The 17691-nt window shown below is 32.6% G+C and overlaps 2 protein-coding genes across 5 annotated transcripts; both read left to right on the top strand.

Moving 5' to 3' along the window:
* The first annotated feature begins 900 nt into the window (after positions 1–900).
* On the top strand, positions 901–7236 carry LOC120071104 (inactive protein kinase SELMODRAFT_444075-like). Its single transcript, XM_039023158.2, has 9 exons — positions 901–1879; positions 2419–2573; positions 2663–2757; positions 3364–4394; positions 4625–4785; positions 5158–5234; positions 5325–5472; positions 5655–5804; positions 6645–7236. Exons 1-9 carry the CDS (start codon positions 1717–1719, stop codon positions 6678–6680), a joined length of 2016 nt encoding a protein of 671 aa, XP_038879086.1. The 5' UTR covers positions 901–1716; the 3' UTR covers positions 6681–7236.
* Positions 7237–8535: 1299 nt separating this feature from the next.
* Positions 8536–14471, top strand: LPXA (bacterial transferase hexapeptide repeat-containing protein). 4 transcript variants are annotated; one of them, XR_016527477.1, is made up of 12 exons: positions 8536–8779; positions 8874–8971; positions 9938–10062; positions 10162–10270; positions 11417–11509; positions 11612–11728; positions 11825–11908; positions 12440–12544; positions 12629–12715; positions 12786–12905; positions 13903–13992; positions 14103–14471. XR_016527477.1 is itself a non-coding variant. In XM_090310533.1 (11 exons), the coding sequence occupies exons 1-10, from the start codon at positions 8713–8715 to the stop codon at positions 12903–12905; spliced, it is 1005 nt and encodes a 334-aa protein (XP_090166659.1). In that variant the 5' UTR covers positions 8536–8712; the 3' UTR covers positions 14103–14221. The 4 variants fall into 4 exon arrangements, 2 of the variants coding, with proteins under 2 accessions (XP_090166659.1, XP_038878269.1); XR_016527478.1 differs by lacking the exon at positions 14103–14471 and having other exon boundaries at positions 12622–12715; XM_090310533.1 differs by lacking the exon at positions 13903–13992 and having other exon boundaries at positions 14103–14221.
* Positions 14472–17691: the final 3220 nt, after the last annotated feature.

Raw genomic sequence — 17691 nt, 5'->3', positions numbered from 1 at the left:
TTAGGTAGGAGATGGTTTTTTCCCCTTCCTTCTAGCTAGGTGGTTTTATTGTAATATTGATCAGAATGTTTATAACTTGATCTTCAGTTTTTACTTTATTTCTATTATAAAATACGGTAATTCTTTTTAGATATCATTTCTAAGTGAAGAATTGAAACAAATTAGAAAATTCTCATTAATTTAGGTTTGGTAGACAATTATTTCGTTTTTAAAATTAAACTTATGAAGATTACTTATGTCTCATTCGTTTTTTTGTTTTGTTGTCTTTTAAAGTGTTAACTATGTTTGAGCATTGATATAATGTCAAATTTAACTTTCACCCATTAGTTTAAGATTTTGAAGTCGGCGATGATTTAATATGGTATCAATGTAGATGGTTCAAGAAGTCATGTGTTCAAAACTCTGTCATGTTATTTCATTCTTAATTAATATTGATTTCCATTAAATCTCGATACGAGGATGAGGTCCAAGTGTTCAATGATTCTATTTCTGATTTTCATCTTCATAATTTTATTTTTAAATTTCTATTGGTTAATCACAAAAATAACTAACTATTTGTCCATGATTTAGCTACCCATACAGAAAGATGTGGTTATTCAATAGTTTGGCTTGAAGACATTCAGAATTTTGCTCATTGTTTCGATTTGTCTTGTCTTTAATTTAGGTTTGGGTTATTTTGTTTTCCTCTATTGTTTTTTTAAAAAGGATTTCCACTTGTTTTCTCCTAAAAGGAAAAAAATATATATATGAGAATGATTTTTTTTTTTTTTTGAAAAAAAAAGGGGAAAAGAAAATAATATCAAAAACTTTTGTGCACTATTTAGGCTTTTGGATTTCTTAGGAAGAAAGCAACGTCTTTTGACTCATTTCATTGAGATCAAAAGCTACTTGGAGCTTAGCTGCTGGATTCACCAATAAGTTTTGATTATATATTCATTTAATTAAGCGAATCCCTCCACTTCTCATTGTCGTTTTCTATGTTCCCACTCCCAACATTTGGCAGTTTTGTTCTGTAATTGCGTCTTAACCCTGTAGTCTTGTAGTGAGAATATGCTTTCTCACAAGGCCAAGCCAAAAGCCATTGAGTTTGTTTGGCCCTCACAGTCACAAAACGGTGGCTTCAAGAACAAAAGAAAATTGCCCAAATGGGTCTGAAAATTAGCTCAATTTTACTCACTAAAGTTTGTGGGGCTGCGTGAATTTCACATGTAAAAAAGGAGGGTTCGCTCGCACTCACTCTACTTTCTTCTTTAATCTCCCTTTTTCCTTACCCATTTCACAAGCTGAGCAAAAGCACCTCGGTTTCCGAGACATTTCCATCGCTGATTTCACTGCTCATTGCTGCAAGATTGTGAATACAGAGTACCCTTTGGTTTCTTTTTCCCTGTATTCAGTGTCGGTTTCTTTTTGGGGGTTTTCATTTCATGAGGTCTCTTTAATGGAGATTTCTGACATGGGTTTGGAAAATTTGATCCTTAAGGTTGGGAACTGAACTGGGGTTGTGGATATTGTGAGTGTTTTTGAAAGGTTTATGGAGATTTCTTACATGGGTATGGAAATTTGTTCCTTAAGGTTGGCAACTGAGCTGGGTTTGTGGATATTGTGAGAGTTTTTGAAGGGTTTATGGAGATTTCTTACATGGGTTTGGAAATTTGATCCTCAAGGTTGGGAACTAAACTGGGTTTGTGGATATTTTTGAGAGTTTTTGAAGGGTTTATGGAGAAAGGTCATCTAGATGCGGCTGGAAAAGTGGTGGTTGTCGCCATTAAAGCCACCTCGAAGGAAGTTTCTAAGGCCGCGCTCGTTTGGGCTTTAGCACATGTTGTTCAGCCTGGAGATCATATTAAGCTCCTTGTGGTTATCCCTTCTCATCAATCAAGTAAGTTTCCTTTACTTTTCTATGACTGGTTAACATCAAACTGCAGCAAAATTCTTAGTGTTTTTGTAGATGTTTTTGGCCCGTGATGGTGGAAAAGAGTAGATAAGTTTTCAGACACGTTTTGATTTGCATTTATGATGTCCAGATGAGAAGATGTCTGTGTGAAATAAATGTTTGTCTCAGCATTTATTTTGTGTAATAGTTGCAGTTTCTTTTGGGTTTCTTAAATGTCTTCCTGCTTCCTTGTCAATGACTTCAAATCTGTGGGAGTTATATAACTCTTTGAATTCCTCAGAATCAAATGTTCAAGACGAGATTATTACCTAAAACATGAGGATCTTTAGTTAAAATGGGATAGCAATTTGCAACTCTTTTAGAAATTTGTCCAGTAAATGACTACCGCATTGATGATAACGTCAAAATATTTGGTTGACCAATTTATTACATTCAACTACTCAAGTTCACTAACATTGTGTTCTTTCTGTCTTTTAGTTGTTTATCTTTTTCCGAAATTTTGATGGAAATTCTTATCTTTATAGGTAAATGGCTGCGGGGATTTTCTCGACTTACCAGTGACTGTGCGATCGGTCATCTGAGAACTTCTTCAGGAACTTTTTCCGATCGGAAGGATGACATTGTGCATTCATGTTCTCAGATGGTACATCAGCTTCATGGTGCATATGACCCGCTGAAGGTCTGTTCAATAACTTGCTCCTAAAGGGGATTGCAGTCTTTGTTCCTTATTGTATACAAATCCTTAAGTTTTGGATATTTTTTTTCCAGATAAAAGTCAGGATCAAAGTTCTTTCTGGTTTGGCTCGGGGTATGGTGGCTACTGAAGCTAAGAAAGCTCAATCAAACTGGGTGATATTGGATAAGTAATAGATATAATGTAAAATTTGTCTCTATTATAGGCATCCATTCATATGAACTGTGTGCAATTTAGGCATTTTAGGCATATACGATGACCTGAGAAGCATAGACACTTTAGTTTAGCTAGCGTGTCCATGTTTGACATGTGTTGGACACTTGTACACTCTAACACTTGTTGGACACACATTGGACACTTGTTAATGCAACAAATGTGTTGGACATGAAAAGAACATTTGTTGAGTAGACTAAAAAGACACATATAGAACAACAATAGTAAATTTTGAGTGTGAAATACAACAAATGAATTTTTTAAGCATATAAGAGCACAAATCCATTTAATTTAAATATCTTTTGGTATAAAAATGATCCATACTTTTTTAAAATGTATATTTTAATAAACATGTCATTGTCGTGTCATGTCCTAGATTTTTGAAAAATGACGTGTTGCTGTGTCGGTATCATATCGTGTTTGTATATGTGCTTCTTAGTCGATGACATATGACGTAGTTGTCAATGAACTTGGAATCTTCATTTTGCACCTTTAAAGCTTTCCTTTCCCTTTTCTTTTGGCTCCCATTTCCTCATTCTTTGTATTTCGCAATTATGGGCAGGAATTTGAAAGATGAAAGGAAAAACTGTTTGGAAGAACTGCAATGCAATGTTGTTCTTATGAAGAAATCTCAGCCTAAGGTTCTTCGTCTTAATTTGATGGAATCCCCTAAAATGAATACTAGAGAAGCTTGGATATCATCACATGAATTAGATGTTTCTCAGAAGTGTCTTAAAAGCTATTTCGATGAATCGATCATGTTTAGGGCTCCTGACATGACTCCTGACAGTACTCCTGATGTAGAGTCTCCTCTTACCGTAACTGATATTGGAGCATCATCAATATCAAGCTCAGATGTGGGAAGTTCATCCTTGTTCTCTGGGATTTGTGGCAGCTTGAGAAATGAATCCAGAACAGCAGCTGACGGAGGAAGAAATATGTCTGGATCTGAATATGATTCTGAGAGCGAAAAGCAAACTCCCTCAGTTTCATATTTCCAGCGTTGTTTGGTTGATATTATAAGTTCCAGGCGTAAATTCCAGCAACACGTAATGGAAGAATCACAAAATGCTCATCATAGACCTCCGGCTCCAACTAGTCAAGGTCTGGCGAAAAAAATGTCTAATCTTTCTCTAGAACCTAGCACTGATGTGGCACATCGAAGTACTGATATTAGCTCAAGCAGAAATATAAGGAACACGGTTGCGTTATCTAGAAAAGCACCTCTAGGCCCTCCTCCGCTGTGTTCTATGTGCCAACACAAGGCCCCTGCATTTGGGAATCCTCCCAGATGGTTCACTTATGCCGAACTTGAAGTCGCTACAAGTGGATTTGCGCAAACAAATTTTTTGGCTGAGGGTGGATTTGGGTCTGTGCACCGAGGCGTTTTATCAGATGGACAAGTTGTTGCTGTCAAGCAATATAAACTGGCTAGTACCCAGGGAGATCGAGAATTTTGTTCAGAAGTTGAGGTCTTAAGTTGTGCCCAACATCGGAATGTCGTGATGCTCATTGGATTTTGTGTGGAGGGTGGAAGAAGGTTACTTGTTTATGAATATATTTGCAACGGATCTCTTGATTCCCATCTTTATGGTAATGTCCTATCCCAAAATATCTTGTCTTGTTGTCATTTCAATAGCCTGCAATTCGTTAATACACACAAAAACACATAGGCAACAAAAATAATGTGGGTTTGCAGCGTCTTTATTTAGTAAATCCTCTCTCTTTTTGAAGTTCCCTGTCCTAGTAAATCATGTAGTTTCATCTTTGGTTTGATTACTTATACCCAGTCACATTAACTTTGCCATGTTCAATCTTTGTAGGAAGAAATCGTGAACCACTAAAATGGTCTGCACGACAAAAGATTGCAGTCGGGGCTGCTCGAGGATTGAGATACCTTCACGAAGAATGTAGAGTGGGCTGTATTGTGCACCGTGATATCCGTCCAAACAATATCCTCCTTACTCATGATTTCGAGCCACTAGTGAGTCAATGCTCTGTCTTCTTTCATTAATCCTTAATTGTGTTTGATTTGATATAAGAATCACAATTTCGATGGAGATTTATTAAGTTGGCGAACCAGCTATGAGCTGTTTCAATTTTTTATAGGAGGCTGACTGAAATTCTTACTTGCCACAGCCAAAAAGGAAACCGAGAAAATGCCATTTACTCTAAAGATGCATTTACATTTTTGTATTAGCATAAGATTTTTTCTATTCGTTTCCATCTGAACAACCCATACCATGCTAGCATCGTCTATCTGTCAAATAAGGACATTTTGGAAATATGTGTTTCTGGGCTCTTTTGGTCAATAATTCGAGTGAAAGACGTGCAACTTTTTGTTTTTGAGTTGTAGGTTGGAGATTTTGGGCTGGCAAGGTGGCAGCCAGATGGCGACCTAGCGGTAGAAACCAGAATCCTTGGAAGATTTGGGTAACCATTTGAATTATGTTATTTCTCTCTCTTCCATTATACAAACTAGCAATCCAAAAAATTAAATTGCAAATACTTTTGCTTGCTTAGCTACCTGGCTCCAGAGTATGCACAGAGTGGCCAAATCACAGAGAAAGCAGATACATACTCGTTTGGCGTAGTTTTGCTGGAACTCGTGACTGGACGCAAAGCGATTGATTTAAATCGTCCCAAGGGCCAGCAATGCCTCACTGAATGGGTAAGTCAGTCTCAGAAGTGGCTAAGTTAGTAAAACCATAGGACTACAACTAAGTATCTTATCCATCTTAAAGGGCAACACGATTTGCCTTACCTCCATGCCAAATTATTTGAGTTCTTTCCTTTTCTGATTCAAATTAGGGTTTTCTTATTCGTTTTCCTTGCATTTCATGTTCGGATTAGGCACGAAACCTGTTGCGGAAAGGTGCAATCTCTGAACTAGTCGATCCATGCTTGAGGAACTGTTATTCAGATGAGGAAGTTCACCGCATGCTGCAATGTGCTTCCTTGTGCATCAAGCGTGATCCGTATGTAAGACCGCGTATGTCTCAGGTAGATTTCAGCCTGTCAAGCAATAATTGATTTTTCATAACTATATGATACTTCATCCCAGAAGCACAACCATAACAAAACACAATAGACTGTTAAAAGATACCTCTATTAGGTACTTAAGCACCTTGGAGAACTACACCCCAAAAGTTAGCAATTGGGATGGGAGAGCCAAGCCACTTAATTACCACATTAGTCATTCCATTTTAACCAACGTAGGACAAAGACATTCCATACTACCTTGGTTCTTAACAACCTCCTAACTAGAGCACTCAAGCACAATATAGAAAACTCGAGAACACACAACTTAGAGTTATATGGAAATATGTTGTAATTTTATAAGAAAAAGTTACAAGATAACCGAGTCTTTCAAGAGGGTTAGTCTCTCCTAGATATTCCAAAGGAAATTCCACAAGATTCTTCATACCCCTTGCTCCCAGCCCACTCCCTCTATTTATAACTAAAAGCCCAGGAAGTTGGACAAACTTCCTAACTATTTATTAATATCCTTCTAATACCCACACTAATAATCCTAAATATATCCCTAACCAGAGTCTTACGTAGACGCACAAACATTCTCAATACCCATACATAATAATCCTAACATATCCTCAGTTAGGATTCAGCCTGTTCGGGCAATGACCGACTCTTCATAACTGTACGATATATGTATGATACTTCATCCCAGAAGCACAGCCAGAACAAAACACAGACACACAAGCACTCTAAAGCTAAACTCCCATTCATCCAATATTTCAACCTACAACTTTAGTTGTGCAATGCATTTTCGAAGTGTTTTTACTACCCTTCAACAGCGTCTCAACAACGTTACACTTGTTGTAGGTGCTTCGGGTTTTGGAGGGCGACATTGTTTTGTAAAGCAGCAGCCATATAGGAAGCTTGAAGGAAAATTTTGCAGAGTTGTAAAAGTAAATATGCTCTGGAATCAACATTCACATGGCTAAGGGGGATATTGGAGTGAGGCTAATTTGTCTTCTGATGAACCACTTAGAAAAAAGCAAGGAAATGCCATGAAAAAAGAGGGTGATGAAAAGAATTCCACTTTGCAGAACTAGCTTTTTAGTTCCATCCTTTTGGTGGTGATTATTATAGCTTTAATCAATGGATTTGGTTGTAATGTAAATAAGGGGATTAAAGTGTCTTCTATAATATTACCATAAAAATGTCAAGATTTGGCTTGGGATAATTCCAAATAAAGATACTTGTATGATATTGTATGATATGTTAAATTAGGCTGAATATGTCTTAGTCTTTTAAGGGTTGTTTGGAAGGATGCGATAATGGAATAGGTTTGTAATGTAATGTTGTCCAAAACTCATGTTTAGGTTGAGGGTTTTGGATCCGGTTTGTAATACCAAACTCATTCTCTTTCAACAGTTTTTAATTCAACCCTCTTTCCACCGTTTACATTTCATGATTTCATTTCTACTTTGTCCTTGATTCTTCATGCATTCTAACACTATAATTTCTTGTAATTTTTTTTCTTTCTTTTGTTTGTTTGTTTTTTTTAATTTTCAATTGAGTCTAGTTTGTATTAAAAGTTTTCAAATAATTTATTATTATTGATAAGTGTTAACATTGGTTGATGATGATTTACATAGTATATTGATTAGGGAATTGGCATAAATTTAGAAGGGTAAAAGTCATAATTGAGTTGATTTATATCTGACTTGATGGATAAGGAATTAATTATCACTTTTAGAGATTGTTGATTTGATTTTTCATTCTTGTAATCGTTGAACTATAAAGAAGAGTGGCAAGAAGACGAATACAATTTTCAAAAAAATATCACAAAAAATGAAATGGTTATTAAATAGAGTCGAAATTGTTATTTTCTTTTTTTTTTCCTTAAAAAAAATCCCTCAATTGTTACAAATTTAAAAATTATACAAAAGTGTATTTTTCCCTTTAACAACATAAAAGACGAAATGAAAATGGAAACAATAACTTTTTGATTGAGAAAATAATTGCTTAATTAGCTAACTATACTTATATTAGGATTAAAGTAAGAATTGAAATATCTGTTGATATATCCATATATATGTATAAAAATCAAATGATTAGATTAATCGATATCACCAATGTCTTTAAAGTAGATGTAGAATACACTAAATATTAAATTAAAATACTATTTTAGTCAACATACTTTAAACTTGATCAATTTTAGTCCAAATACTTCCAAATGTTCTATTTTAATCTATTTATTTTTAATAAAATTTAAATTTAACCTTCTATGGCTAGTATTATTGATTTTTATTTTTTTTAATTACATTTTCATTATAAATCTTTGAAACATACCATGTGAATAATTTCTTACACAAAAATTATTGCTATTATTATTTAAATAATTGGAAATAAAATTAATTTTGAGAGACGATATTTGTGATTTATTAAAAATTTAGGGACAATTAGACATCTAAAAGTATATAAACTAAAATTGAACAAACATCAAATTACAGGCAAAAATTATAGGATAATTATTTTAAATGGTAAAACTGCTAAAAATATTTTTAAGTAGAACAAAATGTCATTGTCTATGTATTGCGATAGACATCTATCTCTATACTGATAGATATCAATTATGGTCTATTGCGATTCATTGTTGATAGATAGTGACATGATAGTTGACTCATTTTTAATTTTCATTATTTGAAAATAACATTTGATTATTATTTTTTTTTTTTTACGAAATGAAAAATATTTTACCGGGAGAAAGATCTTCTTGACGCTGATCTTACGAACACCGTATCGGACGGCCCGCAGTTCAACGCTTTCTCCGTTGAGTCTCCGGCGACCGTTTCTGCGTCAGAGAGGAGTCAATACCCCCTCCGCCACTCTCAACACTCCGCAGGACAGACAGCTGGAGGAGCACTTTCCGAGCGCTTGGCCGATGCAGTCGCTTTTCAAAACTCGCCGCTCATTTTGCTCCCTCTATCACTTCTACCGCTCATCAACTTGTTCGTATCTATTACGCTTTCTAACTTCCCCTCTCCCCTCCCTTCCTCTCTTTTGTTTGATCGCGCTTCTAGGTTTTCTTTCTCTATGTTGCAGTCGTTTCGGGAAACGCAACATCGGAAACTACAGTTGGAAGAAGCTCTACATTCATCCATCCAACTGCTGTTGTACATCCGAATGCTGTAATTGGCGAGGTCATTTTGTTTTCTTCTTTTGCTGTTGGATTGTCTGTTATCGTATTCTAATACTGATTTGATTCTGTCTAATTGAGGATTTGGTCACATGTTTGAGTGTTCAGGATTTTGCTCATTTCTCAATCTCTTTGCGCTTGTGACTCTAATTAGTGCCAAACCGTAGTTCCTTTGTTAATGATTACCGAATGCGCGCATCTTTTGATTGGAGAGACTTTCATTTGACTGTTCATGTGATTGTTTTCCTTAATTGCGGTATGTGTTGTATCTTTTGAATGCATTGGGAGGTTTCAGTCACATGAATGTCGACTCGTTTGGATATTCACTACACTACCTTTGAGCTGAGAATCTAATGGCGTTCTTGTAATTTTTATGTTTGTAATGTTATCACAAGGCAGAGATGTTTGTACTGTGTAGTTTCTAATATATCTTAGTATTTTCAATATATATTTATACTTAGTATACATTATCATAATAATTATCCATGAAAATAAACAATCAATTCAAAATTGCATAAATATTGTCATTTTATCTTAAAAAACTGATGATGCATTACTTTGACATATTTTAGAAGTATATCTCAAGAAAATATTCAGAAATATAAAATGCATAGTGTTAGTAGTAATTTTTTTTGTGCACGATGTTAATTTTAACCTTAGTACTCCTGTTATATACATTATTATCTTTAATATAAATGTTATATTGTTGTCGTGAAACAATTTAGTAAAATCTAGATGATGTATAGGCCAGGAAAATTTTCAAAAGAATATAGTACATTTACATTCCAATGAATAAAAGATCAATATCGATAGGAATTATGCAATATATAATATAAATGGATGGCCTTATTAGAACTCAGAATTTAAGGGCCTTATTACTTAGTTGTCAAGTAGCGAATTTAATGAACGGTTTTCATTCTTGCTACTAGTTTGTAAATAGCTCAATTAATTGTTCTTCCTTATGTAGCAGGATGGGTATATTGGTCCATTCTGTACTGTGGGAGCCTTTGCGAAGTTGGGAAATGGTTGTCAATTGTATCCTGGGAGCCACATTTTTGGGTGTACAGAACTAGGGGATCGATGTGTCTTGATGACGTGAGTTTGAGTTTTTCAGGCATGTTTTCTATTGTGATGTTTAGGGTGAATTACACAACTTATCTTATTATGTTTACACTGCAAAATATGGTCAGGCAGTGGCGCTATAGTTGGTGAGGACATTCCTGGTCGTACGGTCATTGGGTGTAATAACAAAATAGGTCACCATGCAGTGGTTGGCATAAGATGTCAAGACATGAAATACAAGGTTGATATTTCATCTTACTTACATTTTCAGAATGCTCAGTTGGATAGATGCAAATTTCCATACTTTGTCTTAATTATATTCAGTTAGTGCACTGTTATAATTATTAATTTTTTTGGAGTGCACTGTGATTATTATTAATTTGTTTGGAGTGCACTGTTATTATTATTAATTCTTTTGGCTAACTTGTGCACCACATTACCGTTTCTTAAGAAAGTAATTCGATAAATAAAATAGAGTCAACGGAATTGATGGTGCTGACAAGCGGGTTAACTTCCTAGTAGTAGTAGCTTTAGTATATAGCTGTATTATTGATCATGTCATGTTGTACTTGGCTTGTATAAGGATTGACAAAATAATTTTGTGGAAGCTGAATGCTAACAATGATCAATGCTAGAATTGGGTAGACTTGACATTTATCCTATGCTTAACTGAACTAGAGAGAGTGCAGATAGTTCTATGATAAACATTCTTTACATTCTGCATTTCTCAACCTTCTGTTCCGTTATTCGTTTTACATATTCTGGATTGTCTTTCCATTTTCTTCTTTGCAACAGGTGGATTAAGTCAATGCTAACAAGCATTTTTTTTAGATTCTCTTCTCATGCCTATAGTTTTTACCACAAGTACAACTTAGGGCCCATTGAGTATTCTTTCCTATTTTATCATTATTACCCCGTAGATTGTTCTTCAATTTTTGTAAAATTGAAATATTTTTCTGGCTAGCTGCTGATGAATGGGTGTTAACAGATCAGTTAATTTTATTGTTTTAATTTTAATGTTATCAGTAACGCATGCATCTGTTCCTGTGGATTATGATCATTGTTACGGGTTTAGCTTAAATATTGTTGTGAGAACCCATAGTGACTATTGTTCTGAAGGAGGATAGTTGTTCCTAGGGTTATTGCATTGGGTAGCATTTTTAGGTATAATAGTTAAGTGTATAACAACATTTTTAAATAATTGCAAATATTGCAAAATCTTTCAGTGATAGACTCTATCGCTGGTAGGTCTATTAGTGATATGGTCTATTAATGATAGACTTCGAAAGCAGAATCTAAATTTTACTATATCTGCGAATATTTTGGCCTAATTGCTATATTTACAACGGCCCTTCTTCTTAATATGAAATTATTTCCCATGATTTAGCCAGGGGATGAATGTTTTCTTGATATTGGAGATAACAATGACATAAGAGAACATTCATCAATCCACCGATCTTCGAAGTCCAATGATGTGACGGTAAGATCAGATTGGCCTGAAGAAACTTCAAATTTTCTTTGATTGCTGTAATCTATTTTATGGTTATAGAATTTAATTTTTAACCCTGGAATGTGAAATCAGGCTATTGGTGATAACAATCTCATAATGGGATCCTGTCATATTGCTCATGATTGCAAGATCGGTAACAACAATATTTTTGCAAACAATACTCTTTTAGCCGGCCACGTTGTGGTGGAGGTTATACGTCCTTTAATCATTATCTTGCACAAAGTAACATCTAGTATTGTTAAAGCTATATTTGATATTATGTTAATGTAAGTGCTCTCCTTGTAGGACTATGTTCACACAGGAGGCACCACTGCAGTTCATCAATTCTGCCATGTTGGTTCTTTCTCATTTGTTGCTGCGGGTTCGATGGTATTACAATTTTTTTTTTCTTTGTCACTATACACTGATTATTTTGTTTATCACTATCCATGTGCTTAAAAGATTAGTTTGATGTATTTGCTCTCGGATTTTTTTTTAATTGTATGTATTTTTTGTATACTTAATAAGTATTCAATGCATGTCTAACAAATATTGGACCTACTTTGACAAAGTACAGCTAGTATCTAATATATTTAATGCACTAACAAGTATATGATATGTGTCCAAAAAGTGTTTCACATGTATTGAACAGACACATTGGTAAAACTAAATTGTCCATTCTTCAACATTGCTCAACTTCTGACTGATATATGATCTTATCAGAAAGGAGAAAACTATAATAAACTATGTAGTATCTCTGTAGCAATGTGTCCAGCATGCCGATCCCAGTGCAAACTAATTTGTTTGGTTGTTTACTTGAACGTTGAACCTATTTGAATTTATTTTGTCTAGAACAATACATAAAGAAGCAGTTCCTTGTATACAAACGCGATTTCATTTAATAATATTACATGTCTGTAGGTCTCGCAAGATGTCCCCAAATATATGATGGTGGGGGGTGAAAGACCAGAACTACGTGGTTTGAATCTAGAGGGACTTCGGCGCAATGGATTCACAGTGGAAGAGGTTGCAATTTATGGAATTTCATTCTGATGATTTACAAATTACTTGCACCATTTAATGATATATTTATGTTGTTCAAGGATCCAGATCATTGGCTTGAGATCTGCTTACAGGAAGGTATTCATGTCTACTGATACAAATTCTAAAGGGTTCGAAGAACGTCTCAACGAAGTGGTATTGCACATCAAACTCGATCTCTCTCATACTGACATAAGCACAACCTAAATATTAATCATTTTTGCAGGAACAGGATGAAAAATTGGCTCACGTATCTTCAGTGCGTTCCATGATCCAGTCAATTCGTGCCTCATTTGAACAAAATCGTCGGGGAATATGCAAATTCAGACTATGGAGTGGCTCTTAAGTAAGAATGTGCTCACCTCTCTAATAAAAAGCTATTTTCCCTTCCTGAGCACACTTACAAACTATTCTACACCTCTTTCCTGAAAATAGAGGCAACAATTTGGACTATTTGATCTAGATGATTTGTGATCCTAATCATGCACTTTATCTTCAAATTATCGAGCATCGGTTTCGAAGTTTCACTTTGTAAAAATGAATCAGGAAGCATTAGAGCTCAGTTCTGAGGGGGGAAAAACTTGCACTTGTTACGGATGTTGATTTTCTCTTCTGGTGTTGTAGTTTGTACACTTTTTGCTCTAAACAGTTGCTGCCAGTTTATTATTGTCTCCACCAGATTTTGTTAATTGGTGCAGTATTAGAGTGTCGTGTGACATTTGTAAGATCATTAAGGTTAGTGACTTTCTAAGCACTTTTTAAAAAAAAAAAAAAAAAAAATCCTTGTACAAGTGAATCTAAGTGTGTAATGAGAGAACTTTGGGGCATTTGAGGTGTAGAGTTGATTACTATAGTCTATGGGTTATAATAGTCGGTAAGTTGTAATAATCTGTGTTTGGATGCAGATTATTTTAGTTTGAGTAGGAAATAGTAAACACGATAATAAAGAGAGATTTGAAATAGTAATATTGTTATTAATCGTAGATTATAATAGTTGGAAACATATTATAATTTTGGATCCCCAAACATCCCAAACCACCCCCTTTTAGTTTGCCTTACAACAATTTATGGAGTTCTCATGTTTCCCTCACCCTCTTTCTTTGTGCCTCTTCATCTCTATTCTCTACATTCATTTTCCTATCAAAACTTGAATGAAGTTTTTATTTATTTATTTATTTGTTTTTTTTAATTAACTTGAATGTAGTTGTAGACAGGAAATTATACTTTGAAATTCAAATTTGGGCAATTTTCCCATTTCATTTCAATTAGCTCTGAAGAAGAGGAAAAATAATTAGCTTTTCAACCAAACAGATTTGACTATTCTAATTTTACATCATAAACAGATGGTATATTCTCTTATATATTCCCTTTAGAAGTTGCATATGAATCCCCCGATGAGAATACACATCTGCAGTACTGTGGATAATTTCTAGGTAATAACCACAAAAGAACTTGAATGTTCTTCATAACTCTTGTTTTTCTCTTTTTTCCTTTTTTTTTCCCCCTTCTCTTTGATTCTAAATTTTATCTTTTGAATTTGCAGGTCAGCTCCCTGAAAATGGAAATGAAAAGGAAAGAAACTCTTAACCTTGACCAAGCGGTAATCCAAAACATTCTTTCAAAGTTAACACCCTCTGACTTTGAAAGTTGCTTTAAGAAAAAGAAGTTAAAAAGGGAAAAAGGAAAAATAGATTTTTGGTCCCAATTTTGGGTTTAGTTTTCATTTGGTGTTTAAGTTTAGAATATTAAATTTAGCCTTTCAGTTTTGAGTTTGGTTTCAATGTAGTTCATAAGTTTCAAAATGTCATAATTTTACTCTTGACATTTGAGTTTGCTTTAATTTAGTTCTTAGGTGTTAAGTTTTACATTTTTAATTTTGATTTTTCACTAAATACTCATTTTTTATCTTTAATATTGATGTCTTTTAATTAATTTAAAATAATTATAATTAATTAAGTTTCACTATTTTTTTAGAGTCTTAAAACCTGAAACTAAATCGAAATAAAACTCAACCCTCAAGGATAAAATTGTTTAATTTTGAAATTTATAACTAAATTGAAACCAAATTCAAAATTTAAGAACTAAGGTCTCGTCTGATAATTGTTTTATTTTTTGTTTTTAGTTTTTGAAAATTTAGCATATTTTCTCCTAATTTTTTTACGATGACTTGCATCTTTTTAAAGTATAATAGTTGAATTCTTAGTTAAGTTTCAAAAAGAAAAAAAAGTCTTTAAAAGTTCTATATTTTTTTTAATTTTCAAAATTTGGCTTGATTTTTTAAATCATTGGTAAAAAATAGATAATAAAGTTAGAAATTTGGAGGTGGAAGTAGTGTCTATAGCCTTCATTTTAAAAGCGAAATGGTTACCAAATGAGGTCTAAATGTGTAACATGAACCAAATAGAAATTAAGGTCATGTTTACTAATTCGTAATGAAAATTAGTGTAATCGTAATGAGATTTCTTTGATAGACCAATCGTAATGGGTCACAATCGCAAACAAAGTTGGATTGCTTTGGTTTTGTCTATTTATAATTATGAATTTGTCACATCCACTGCTATCGTTATCATTATTATTTAGGGTCAAGTTATAACTGTGACGATAACATAATTTCTAAGTGCAATCAAATTGATCACTCTATACTTCTCAATCAAATTACACTTCATTACAAATTTGAAAGTGGGTCTTGGATGTTAGTACAAGTATAGAATACAAGTAAATAACACCAAATATAATCAAATAAAGTCTACTTTTCAGACTACTATTAATTTATTACATTTCACCCCGTAAACATAGCCTAAATCCAAAAAGATGTTTTTCTCAAAAACAAAATTTCCTCTCGACAGCATTTTTTTTTTCAATTCCATCACAATTATATCGCTTTAGTCTCTCTCTTTTTTAATTATTCTTTCCTTTAAACATAGAGAAAAGAGAAATGATTAAAAAAGAATACCCCCTTATGAAGTTGAGAAGACACAGACTTTATATAATAATGTCATTATTTTATATATCCCATGATGTTGAAAGTAACAATTCTTTAACCTACCATCATTCAAACAATTTGCTTTCCTGCCGGAATTATACTTGGATAATAGAATATAATATTATAAACTTTATTATATATATAAATATATATATATATAAGAACTAATAATGCTTCGGCCACTTTGTCAATTGTCATTGCTCCAAAATTAATAAAGAAATTTCACAAGAAATATGCATAATGCTTGTACATTGTACATTCTCAGTTCTGAAATAGGATCATGATCAATGATGTAATGTTTTTATTTTTATTTTATTTTTTCCTTTTTCTTTTTGGAAATAGTGTTTCGAACTTTCAAAACGATTATTTATTTATATACTAAAAACTAAACAATAAATTATATTTTTAATCCACATAATTTATCGACTTTGTTTAGTTTGATGACTTCAAAAATTCCATTAGGAACTGGATTCTTTTATTATACTTTATGTTCTTAACTTTCAATAAAGGGCTTTTGTGGAATTAAAGTGGCAAATTATTTGTAGAGGTAGTACATGTTATTTTATTCATATCAAAGTCTCACTTGTTTGGACAAAGTTTTAAGTATGGAATTAAATTCGTATTAATATTTTTATCGCTATTTCACATTTTCAAATTCATCGACGTGAAGAGTGAATTGACATTTTCATTATATTGTAAAAAAAAAATCTAAAAGATATATAAAACAAACTACAAATTGTCACTAATAAGAATAATTTGTTTAAAAAGCGTAAAATATTTGTTTATTAATTTAAATATTTTTTATGTATATTTTGTTTTTATAATTCTTTTATAAATATCTATCGACATTGATATGTTATCAATACTTTTGTAATATTAAGGCCTTAACATTTCCATCGACATTGTTAAAACTAATTATATCTTGAATCATATATAGTTTAAGCACGACATTAAATTTGTCATAACTTTTCATCAACATTTTACATTTCCATGATTTCAACATTAACATGATATTTAAACCGATATTTTCATTATATTGCAACAAAAATTCAACAAAATCTCACTTATATGAATATAATAATATAAATAAATAAACATTTTTACTTGTTTAAAAGTCGTCGGTTTGTCAATGCATTTTTTGTTTGTATATTTTTTTCTTCATGAGTATCTATCAAAATCAATAATTTATCGATATTTTCGAAATCAATAATTTATTGATATTTTCGTTAGGGTTAAATTCGGACTTGGGTTAATTTATCTCCTAAGGTGGAAATTAGTAATGTTGGTTGAATTACGAGTGTAACTCAAAATAGTTGGTCATATGATAGATTAATAATTTGGAATTACATATAAAAAGTAAAAATGGAGAGAATAAAAATGAAGTAAAAAGAAAAAAAAAATGGGTAAAGAAAAAGCAAAAGGTTCCCCCACCAAACAAAAAATGAATGGTAGAAAGAAAATGGTATAGTGTGTGTTATGAATGTGACTTGTGTTCAAACAATGTCCGTTCTTTCCCATCTTTTTCCCACATTCAATAAAAACTCCTTCCTTTTCTTTTCATCTTACTCTTCAAAACACTCTCAAATAACTCCCCATTCCAATTATTATTATTAATACCATTAAGAGGAAAATATATATATATATATATATCTTTTCGATTTTGGATCTGGTTTACATATGATTACTAAGTTTCAGAACGTTATACGTTTAGTCGTTCTTAAATTTTGAGTTTGGTTTCAGTTTAGTCCTTATGTTTTAAAATGCTACAATTTTATCCTTGAGATTTGACTTTGTTTCGATTTTATCCTCATGTTTCAATATTTAAACTTTTAACATCGATTTTCTTTACTAAATAATCACTTTCAGTTTTTGTGTGTTAATACCTATTAATTAATTTAAAATAATTATGATGTGAAATTTTAAATTTTAATTTAATAGGAATGAGAAAAAAATGAAATTTAATTATTTATAATTCTTTATATTAATCAATAGACATTAACATTCAAGATAAAAAGTGAGTATTTAGTGAAAAAATTGGGGTTAAAAGTATAAATCTTGAAACTTAGGATTAAATTGAAACAAAACTTATATATATAAAATTGTAACGTTTTAAAACCTATAGACTAAATTAAAAACAAACTCAAACCCT

Source organism: Benincasa hispida, chromosome 2 (assembly GCF_027475165.1).
Source record: "Benincasa hispida cultivar pf3 chromosome 2, pf3_genome.v1.1, whole genome shotgun sequence".
Taxonomy (NCBI): domain Eukaryota; kingdom Viridiplantae; phylum Streptophyta; class Magnoliopsida; order Cucurbitales; family Cucurbitaceae; genus Benincasa; species Benincasa hispida.
The sequence above is the reverse complement of the archived record's forward strand: the minus strand, read 5'-3'. Positions and strand labels throughout refer to the sequence as shown.